This window comes from Aplysia californica, unplaced genomic scaffold, assembly GCF_000002075.1.
Source record: "Aplysia californica isolate F4 #8 unplaced genomic scaffold, AplCal3.0 scaffold00034, whole genome shotgun sequence".
NCBI lineage: Eukaryota > Metazoa > Mollusca > Gastropoda > Aplysiida > Aplysiidae > Aplysia > Aplysia californica.
Window position 1 is genome coordinate 1,160,614 of NW_004797304.1, and position 10,875 is coordinate 1,171,488.

At 43.0% G+C, this 10,875-nt stretch overlaps 1 protein-coding gene across 2 annotated transcripts in view; it reads right to left on the minus strand.

The window, feature by feature from the left end:
• Positions 1 to 3,515: 3,515 nt before the first annotated feature.
• The window catches only part of LOC106014198, a 13,923-nt gene continuing 6,563 nt past the window's right edge, over positions 3,516 to 10,875 (minus strand). The window contains exons 2-3 of one of the 2 annotated variants that reach the window (XM_013091364.2): positions 6,356 to 9,651; positions 3,516 to 4,425 (exon numbers count right to left, since the gene is read on the minus strand). In XM_013091364.2, coding sequence (XP_012946818.2) covers positions 4,372 to 4,425; positions 6,356 to 9,651 — 3,350 coding nt within the window. In that variant the 3' untranslated portion in view covers positions 3,516 to 4,371. The remainder of the gene's footprint in view (positions 4,426 to 6,355; positions 9,652 to 10,875) is intronic. The other variant, XM_013091363.2, reaches the window with a different exon arrangement.

Sequence of the window (10,875 nt, forward strand, 5' to 3'; positions counted from 1 at the left end):
CTGATGATGATGATCATGCCATCATGAACATCCAGGAGTACGTAGCACTTCGGAAAAACATTATTCACGACTGTGTCTGCTGGCATGCTTCAGACGCAGGGCTACAACAAGCGTTAGAAACCCCCAACCTTTTTTAAAGAGTAGAATCCTTGCATCTGGGGTTATGGAACTAATATGAATGTATAAACCGTTCGTCGCAAATAATTTGTTTCCCCTTTTCTTTTTCCCTCTCTTTGTGTCCCATCTGTCTCGCGAGCGAGCTCTAGCACATTTATGTATATAGGCGCGCGCGCGCGTGTGTGTTTGTGTTATGTTTGTGTGTGTGCGTGTGTGTGTGTGTGTGTGTGTGTGTGTGTGTGCGCGTGTGCATGTGCTTGCGTGTCTGTAATTGTTCATGTTTCTCTGCGTTTATGTGTCTGTGAGCTAAAGAGAGAATGAATGAGTTCCAGTCATCATCATCATCATCATCATCATCATCATCATCATCATCATCATCATCCGGAGCCTTGCCGACTGGCGTGGGTGATCATGGACCTCCACTTCAGTTTAAAAGTAGAATTCGCATTTTGTCCTGTAGTGCACATATAAAAGAAGGTTCAAATCATGCACACGAGTAAACACGTTACGACCAGGACCATCAAACGAGCAGGGTAAACAATACAAATGGAATTCAGAGCTGCTGATTTTGACACTTGTAAGTGTAGTTGAATGGGGATTAAAGATCGCTTGCAAAAACCAAACTGAACGATGAGAAAGATAGGAATTTAGTAGCTAACACCTAAGCTAAAACTACACTTTTTAACCTAAACAATTCAGCGGATACAGAGATCAAAATGTCAACGAGCAAATACAGCGAACGATACGTGTATCTGTAAAATCAATTTCAGCTCGAGTAGAAAAATATAGAATTACTATGTTGGCACTTGAGAAAATCTATAATGTCATTCTATTTAAATGAATCAAAACTTGGCTTTGACAAAGTCTTTAAAAAGTACTGAATTCTGCTGCAGTAATATATGTTAGGAATGTATTTATGTAGAACCAAGTGTATAATTCAGTTTGGTGTAAAAAAAAAGGGGAAAAGGGATCATTTACAACGTGCAAAGAAAACCGTTGCAGAGCATGCAAGAATAACGTGCCAGAAGAGAACGTTGGTAAACAATTTGGAAAACAGTTCGTCTTTATATTCAGAGAGTGAAAAAACAAAAAAATTGCAATCCAGATAATAAATTCTCCTTAATATAAAAATGAAGGTTTAAACCTGCTAGGCTTGTCCCAGAAATTGCACCTTTCAAAGAAACTGTTTTACACCTCCACCGACACAATTGAGAAAACTTAGCAGGGCAGATTCGTGTCTGTCAGGGTCAACCCGGGCTGAGTGGGATACAACATCTTGTGTACAAACAGAGATACTCGATTCTCCCCCCCCCCCCTCCCCTCGCCCCCAAACGCTTTCTCAGTTGGGAATCGTACTTATAATATCATCTGCCTGCAGCAACGAAGAGCTAAACAATTACACCACAGACGCACAATTTAAAGTTTTTGCCTCTTGAAACAGTTTAGGTCATTTAGGAGGCTGGGTGCTTCAATTATTTTGCCAGGACTAGTTTGGCAAGTATGGGCTACATCCTTGAAGAGAAAACGAGATACTCAACAACATGCTCCTTCATATGGGAATCGAACTCATATATTATGTTGTGTTCAAGTCAAAGAGCCTAATCAGTATGCGACAGACACCGGCAAGTGCTCCATTGCAAAGTAAAATAGAGGTTGGCGTAATGTCAACAATTGAAGAAAAACAAGATATTTTCCCGAAAAATCTTTGTGCAATAAAGAAAAAAAATGCAAAGGTTTATGATATTAAAAGAAAAAATATTGCCATATAATGTTGAAGATTTTCGATGATTGAATACTATTACTGAACAAAATCAATAAGTACGTTATACTGAAATAAATCTATATCTGCATACTATCAAAGAAAAGCGTCATCTATATTATAAGATTGAAGAAAAGCTTTAAAAGTTCCGAACACTGAACAAGAAAAAAATAGCTTGCAGCTGTAACTAAATAACGTTAACTTTACTAACACAAAACGTACTTCCGGGAGCCTATTTGTGTCAGGACGCGGTAGAATAAGGCGCTCGTCAGTTTTTGAGTATATGAAGTTATTAGCATCATCTTAAAGCTTGTTATTTTTCTTGCATGTGTTGTAAAGGTTACCCAGCTGTCTTGAATAGAGGTCGAGATATACTATGCGATTGAAGTATGTGGGGTCAACTGGTGTCATAAGTAAATTTAGTGAGAAAATGGCCGCCAAAGTTTGATGACTCCCAAAGCTTGAGTATCTTTCAAAACTGCACATTTACAATTTTTATGCCTTTGATCAACGCTTTTCAGTACAATCTACTTAGAAATGTGTTTTTAAATGGACATGAAAGGTGTTAAGGCAAAAATAGAAAATTCGAAAAAAATTGCCAAACTGCCAAAAATATTCTCGTTTCTTTGATTTACCACGATGCCTCATATTTAGTTTTACCCCAACAGACTCTCATATAACCGTGTCATGTTGCAAACATTAATCGATTGCTATGACTTTCTACCCAGCCGGGCAATTCACATGAAAAACTTTAAGTATTTGATTAAATACTTTTGTATTGTTTGTATTTTTGTTATGTTTGGTATGAATTCTTTCTCTCCGTGCCTGAAGAATGCGCGATCGGGTGTAAATACATGTACTTTATTATGTTTTGGTGTTTACGATTCTTCTCTCTTTGGTTGAAAAATATGCAACTGATTGTTTAGTACTTTGTTACATTTGGTATTGATAATTTCTGTCTGTGGCTGGAGAATTTACGATGAGTTTCAAGAACTACTACCACCCCAACCCATGACTTTGTGCATCTTGCCGATCACAGAGCGTTTTTTTCCCAGTAAGTATAACATAGCTGACAATAGGAGGGGTCAGAATAGTTGTAAAGCACACAGAGCATGCTGTTAATCCCCCGTGACCCTGGGTGCTGCGCATAAGGCCGAACAGTTCGAAAATGGGACTCAACTTTACTTTTACCTATTCTTTTTTTTTGACAGTGATGATATCTGGTGATATTAATATCACTTCTATTCTGTGAGATGTTTTCTTTCTCGTGCATTCTCAGTTCTTGTCCTCACGCACGACATAAAACAGACCAGCTTGTCCCACCACGCCTTACGAGCTTACTCAACACGCAATGTGTACGGGGCGACCGGAGATCCCAGTTTGACTGGTACATTTCTCGTTCTTAATAGCATAATATGATTCGTTATTTCTTTTTGTTACTCAACGTTTTTGTACACTATTATTATTATTATTATTATTATTATTGCTTTTATTATTATTATTATCATCAATATTATAATTATAATAATAATAATAATAATAATAATAATAATAATAATAATAATAATAATAATTATTATTATTATGATGTTACATTTTTGTTTCAGACCAGCATCCGGATTGGGAACAAAGCCATCTGTAGTCATAGCGACCTTGGCTAAACAGTATAGTGCATGCAAACTCTTACAACCCCTACCCCTTCCCAGCATCCCGCACTGAATCGGAATCAAAGACTATTAAATGTTCAGACGCTTTCTTGGCAAACCTGCGACTCCACACCCCCCCCCCGCTCCCTTTCAAGGGTAAGAATTACATTTACTCATTTGGTGATACTCAAAGAACAACTCTACTCAATAGACACCCACATGCAAAACGACGGGAACAGCAACTTATCGTGCACGTTTAATTTTAACAACTTATAATAATATTGACAGACTAGAACAGCTTTTGGCAACTGTTACGTTTGGAATCTTCTGGTTCATCACATTGGAAATTTTATAGTCATTTCTGAAGTCCTTTATATCATGCAGTGAGGTGTCCATCCAAGCCCATATGCGTAGACATACATGTGTACATACATATAGATATACAGTACAAGTGAAAGAAAACTGAACAGTTGAAAATGTGAGTACTCACAGTTGTTAGATAACTTGAACAGATACGTGAGATAGACAGATAGATAGATAGATAGATAGATAGATAGATAGATAGATAGATAGATAGATAGACAGATAGATAGATAGATAGATAGACAGATGTTAAACACATGGATTGACAGCTCGCCAGACAGCAAATACAAACCAAGATTAATATAGAAATAGTAATGCAGAGCGACACAAATCAGAGAAGATTGCTTTCTGTCTCCGAGAAGACGAAGACCTTGTTAGAAAGGTGATATTTGAGCGAAATCAAAACAGTGTACACGGAAATAGAGAAAGCTTCCAGAAAACACCACAGTCAAGCACAGCGCAGGGTTAGATGATGATAAAGAACATCTATGCAACACATTCGGACGAAAGCGAACTCACCCTTCTTCTTGGAACAGGTGGCTAGAGAAAACACGTAGAACAAAGATCTAGCAGGGGCAGGGCACTATTGTTTGGTGATGATACGGGGGGTGAATTTTGACGAAGGTGAACTAATACAGTAAGGGGATACCACCCAAAAGAGAATTTGGAACGGTGCAAAGTCTATGTGTGTACTTTGCTTGTATTCACCACGGTGGGAGAAGAGAAAAAGTATACTTCTAAAATGGTTAATTCGCCAATATAACTTTGTTTCTCTTTCAAAATGATTAGCATACACTGGCTAGATGCAGTGGTATCAAAGAGATTCGTGTTTTCTATTTATCTATCGCAACCCTTTCGTAGGTTACCAAAGACGGACATAAGACAGTATTTCTCAAGAGAATTTTCACTTGGACTTGAGAGGGGATTTATATTTGCACTGATGCGCCCTGCATTTGGATCACTTTAGAGAAACAACTTTCTTTTGGCGAATTAAGATTTAGTCTGAATTATGAAAGCGGTGGAAAGATGTAATTCTAAGAAACTGATGAAAGAAAAAAAGGTTAAAAGATGCAAGGTGCGACGATATAACTGAGAGACAATGGCGTGGTAAGAAATCTATAATTAAGCTACATAATGTGCTAAGATGAGAACGATCAAAAGGGGGAAAAGGCGATTGTGACGATGAAGGTGGGGTATAAAACTATAACTACTTCTTCCTAAAGTGTACAGGAGATCAGTGAGACCACATTTTAAAAAAATGACGTTATGTTTATAAATGCTGTCTTTCTGCTTATATCTTTTCGCTTATGTACCTGTCTTCAAATTCCTTTCGAGACATACTTTATTGCTTTGATCTCGTGAAGCAAAGTGAAGGAAAAGAATTTGAAGAATGTTTTTTTTTTAATAGATCAGAAGCAATAACAACAGTTCCAACAACGTTGGTGCGTCAAAGCAAAAAGAACAGCATTTTATTCAAATATTCTCATCTACGTTTCCAACTACAAGGCATGAACTCTCAAAAATGCGAGTTTTGTGAAAGTGGCATCCATGAATTGTGTGAGACATTCTCTGTCAAACACTGTGTGAGATGAATACTTCTTTACGACTACACTCTGAAAGAGAAACTGTCTTTCACTTCACCGACGATAAATATTATGCTGCAATTTTGGTTAGCTATTTTGTACAATAACTTTGTGCGATATGTTACGAGGACAAGTACCAAAAGTAAACAAGAACGACAATGACCTGGAGTTAATGCTTAGAAAGGAAACAAGAAAAACTTTTTTTTACAAGTCACGACAAATATGATCAGACCTCATTAACTCAAATGACAGGGGGTACTCGAAATGAAAAGCCTGTGTGAGTCATTTCCTTTATGCATGTTATGGGCGCGTAGAACCAAAAGTGGGAGTCAGAACAAAGGGGGTAGGGACGCTGAAGGACGTAATTCATGCTTTATTACGTATTTTTAAAGTACGTGTAAGCTCGTGCAAAGAAGTACAACGTTGAACCAAACAAGGCGTGCTTTTCGTTTGTGCAAAGAGAACGAGTCTGTCTTTGAGTTAAAAAGGCCTGAATATTGCAAAATCTTGAACATTTTACTGTAACCTTTTGCAATGGTCACGATAAGTATGGATGAAAGTAAAATATGGAACAGACGAAGAAAACAGACATAAAGGGGTTTCACTCAAATGCAAATGTAGGTGTCATTCGTTCCTACATTCTCAACATCAATGCAAATACTGGAAAGGCAAGTGGCTTTTCTCCCAAGATAGGTCCTCAATGAGATTGAAGCTCAGTCTGTGACTTGTTTAAAATCGCAAGCAGATTACAAAACAACCACGTTACAACCAAGACAATCTCAGAGTGGGACAGTAAAGGTATTTTCAAATATGGGATGAAAAACCTGTCCCTTCCCAAACAGGACAACGAACAGAACGACTCGGGAACATCGTACGATGAGTTTTACCTCTTCGAAGGCTCGAATTTTGTCGCGGACACTCATGCTGGTCTCGAGACCCTCGTGTTCCACAGATGCCGAACGTGGTCTCGATGCTCCGGCCTCCGCGTCTTCCGACAGAGCTTGGAGCTCTTCAGGGGGTGCTGAGCTACTTCTGGATCGCGCAGGAAACTCTCCGACTACCGGGTACGTGAAGATCTCTGTGGGTTGTCCGGCGAACTGGGAAGAGAGCACATCACGAGACGGGGGTGCGTCTAATTTTGGAATGGACGTTTGTTGTTGTGGGAGACTGAACGCGTCAGATTTTCCCCTTAGTGCTGCTGCGTTTTTCTGCTGCTCTTCGAGGTATTCTTGCGTCGTGAGGTCTTTTACGTTTTCGTATAGAGGACTGGAATCTGCAGCGGCTTTGGCAGCGTCGTCAAACTTACGTATACTCTTCCGCGGCGAGATGGGTGGTCTGACCACAATTGGAGGACTCTCCGCGCAAGTTTGAGAGGATGAACCATTTGTCGAGCCGTTGTCGTATTGTCTGGCCTGTGATGCAGCCATCTGTACTCCTTTCAATGGTGATGCTCTGGCATGTTCGCTTCTTGGCATAGCCGTTGGTTTGGCGTTGTCGTAAGGGCTCCCCACACGATAAGGACTCATCGAGTTGTTTCCGTACGGGCTTCTGGCCGAGTCGTCTCCCCCTCTGGTGGAACTCTCCTCGTCGAAGTCTGTCCCGGGTGACGACGGGGAGTGAGGTTTGGGAGGGGAAGAGTCAGAGTCAGGGGGCGTGACCGGAGAGGGGAAGGCGTAAACGTCTTGATCGGGGGAGGAGCTAGGCGAGACTGACGTGCTGTCAGAGAACTCTCTCTTGATTGTCTTCGTTTCTGGCGTCGGAGGGGACTCCATGACCTTGTAATGGGGAGAAACGGATTGCTCCTCCGCCTCTATGTGCTGTATTAAAATCGGACTCGGCTTCGCCTTGAGATCTTTAGCCTTCTTCTTTTCTGTGGAGTCCTGCCTGGGTAAATATTTACCACTAGCAGTTGTTGTTGTAGTACCAGAGTTGCCATCTTCGAAAGAACCTTCTTTACTGCTGAATGAACCGTCATTGATGTCGTCGGCTTTAATGCTGGGGATGACCACTGATTTTCTCTCCGGGATCTCAGAGACGCCTTGCTGTTTCGTGGACAGTGGGGACAGGACGAGCTCGGGGTCTGGCAGTCTTCTCTTCGGCTTGGGAGGCGGGATCGGCTTTAGATCGGACACGCCCCTCTTCACGATGTTCTCCATGTCCTCGGCGATTTTATGGATTTCGTCGGTGATCAAAGCTTCGAAATCCTTCAGCTTTGTCGCGGCCTGCTCTTCCGTCTGTCTCTCGTCACTGTGTCGCGAGGGTGCGTGGAAGGCTGAGAGACTCGTGCTGATGCACGGCGCTGAATGTGGGAACATCTGAGCCTGACTCGTGCACGGCAAGAACGGGAACTCGCTGGCGGCGTCATGCAAGTCGATGTCGTCTGCAACATGGTCAAGTGCCGAGAGATCTGCCGTGGTTTTGATTGTCGAGTTTTCACTCCCCAGCCGGCTGATGTCTTCAAAGTTCCCACATCGCCTCAACGTGTTGCTGTATGTAAACGTCTGACCGTTGTTGTCGTCTTCCTCTTTTTCTGCCTCCTCTTGTTCTTCTTGCAGCTGCTGTTTCAGCTTCTTCGCTGATGGAGGTGGGGGTATTCGGGGAATGACGTCGACTATTTCTTTCTTCTGAGACGGTGAAAACGCTTTGCCAGGTTCAAAGAAAGCCGTAGGAGGGGCAACAACTCCGTGATCATCGTCGTCATGATCTTCGTAAGCCGCTGCCGCCTCTTCTCGAGACCTCTGTCTCTCTAGCTCCTCCATCTGTTTGGCTAGCATGTCTTCCTGTTCAGCCTCCTCTACCGAAGGAGACACATCCAGTATCGGGGACAGATCAATCACGGGTGACCAGTCGGTGGAAGGAGGGCGAGCTTTTTGCCTTTTGGAACCTTGGAAGTCGATAGATTTCGAGGCAGGATCAGCAAGCTCCACCTCTTCGACGTCATCACTCGGGGGCGTGGCGTTGTCATAGTAACCGGGAGACACGGGGGAGGAGCTGGAATCTGCGCTCTCGACAGAGTCCGGGCTCATTGGCTCCCCGAGGCCACCGCCACTGTTGCTCGTGGTGTGAGGCAGGAGGTTGGTGGGTGACACACTCATGGAGGTCAAGCTAGCCGTGCTGTTGGCGATGGTCGCGGCGTAAGTGGCTAAATCCATGACGGGGGCGGAGTGGGGCATTGACCCCGTGACCTGGAAGTCGTTATGATGCGGCTGCGTGGCGGAGGGGGCGGGGATGCTGGATGGAGGCTTGGCTCTGACGTTGGGCATGTCAAACGATAGCGTCTCGCCCATGGTTGTGACGAGCGAGTCTTTCATCTCTTCTGGAGACATCGGCGAGGGCCTTTGAGGCATCTGAGAGCCGGCGATACCGTTGTCTAGAGCGCTGTGAGTGCTGTTGGACGCTTCTCCGTAGAGATCGTCGAGAGACAGCTGCCGAGACGGTGGGGATATGTCATTGTACGTGAAGTGTGTCTTCTTATCCTTGGGAGACAAGGACCCACGCCGTTTTCCTGGGTACGAGTCCCGTCTGCGGGGAGAGAAAGGAGGGCTCTCTAAACCCTCACGCCAGCTCGGACTACGCGGTGGAGTCGGGCTGTTTACTGCGTGTCCATCTGCTAGGTGATCATGACTACCTAACGACGTAGGTTCCTTTAAACTCTTACCCATTGTCTCTGATCCCAGATGGTGCTGGTCTTTCCCTCCTCCTCCTCCCTTCTTCCCTCCTCTGGAATCTCCAGCAGCACCAAGACCTTCAGAACCACGAGATCCAGCAACTGATAACTCATTCTCCCCACCGCTTGTTGTCCTAACCTTTGATCCGAGCTCATTCTTGAGCGTGATACTGGAGCTACTTCCGCTTCCTATGCTAGTGACGTCACTCGATGACGTTTTCCCTGAAGCCGCCGCGGCCCCTGCCTCCTGTCCTCCGGATCCCGGCCCTTCCTCCTCGTCCGATGATGTGTGGCTGTGAGAGCGAGACAGGTTCAAGGATTTCGGCCTGTGTTTCTGCCGTTTGGATTCTTTGCGACTACTTACACAAGAGGCCGCCAGGAGGTCGCGGCCGCTCTCGTCGGTGCTCGAACCCCCGTCTGGTCGGCTCCGCTCTGACGCTAACTCGTCGAAATCCATCTCGGATGTCAGGTCGGAAAACTCGTCCGATTCGCTTTTTGGCAAGGTAGCTCCAGGCCCTGAAGAGAAACAGGGTGGGGTTGGGAGGGGGGGAGCGATGGGGAGTAGAAACACACAGACATTAAATAAAATTGCTGATTTCAAAATTATGCTTGACACTCATTTAAGTTTTGCAGTATTTACAGAACGGAGGTGACGTATGAAGATACTCAAGTATTGAGCTTACCTTCATTTTAACATGGTAACAAGACGAAGGGTTATAAAACTAGCCACGGGGTCCACCATAACATAGATACCTAATCAATACTCAGTATCTTAAGTTCAGAAAAAAAATCAAACAAAAGTCATATGCACCGAAGTTCACCGTTTGTGTTTTATACACTCGGTCAACAGCGATCCGAAATATATGTGTTTTCAAGGCAACCTTCAAACTATTTTTTAATCTTTGTTCTCTCCGATCGTCAAAGTTTATTCTCAGGTTTTCTTTTCGAGTCCTCCTCTGATATAAGGCACTGAGATAGATAGAACGAAGACATGCACAACATTAAGATACAAGATGCAGCTCTAAAGTGCAGAGACAAAGAACAAAGGAATAATGAAGTGAACGAAAGGGAATCTAATATCACGCACGTCCTGTTACCATAACAAAGAGGGAAACATGGGGGGGGACAAATATATTGACAAAGAGCAGGTTTGCTGTTTTGTGCATCAAATTTAGCATCTAATGACGGGCAGGAAAAGCATGTTTATTTAGCTTTCCATAAAGAATCATGCAAGGTAGGGCAAATAAGCCTGTGTGAAAAATAAATTGTTTTCAAAAACATGCAAAGAAAGAGTAAATATAGCATCTTCTAAAATGAAAATTAACCAGAAATGCAGGGGCTTTGCTTCAAGCAATAACAGTTGGATTCCATCTCCTTTAAGGCAAAGGTAAATTTCCTAAGACGTACACCATAGCTGAACTGACAACCAAAAAAAGATAGGCGCAGACATAAAAATGCATACCAAGACAAAGAACGGAAACAACAATAAACCATTTTTTTCTACGTTCTTTAACAATCTTGGGAGGAGGAGGAGGAGAAGGAGAAAGAGGAAGTGAAAAGGGAAAGAGAAATTGGATAACAAAATCAGTCGTATTAAGGTTAAAACCTTATTTGAACTAATCCGTATACTATTTTACCTTTTATAGTGTACAGCAAAAGAAACGTCAGCATGATTTCAGTCTCGTCTTACGTATCCAATATAGATACAATTTATAGACTTTGGTCCACTACTACAACTTC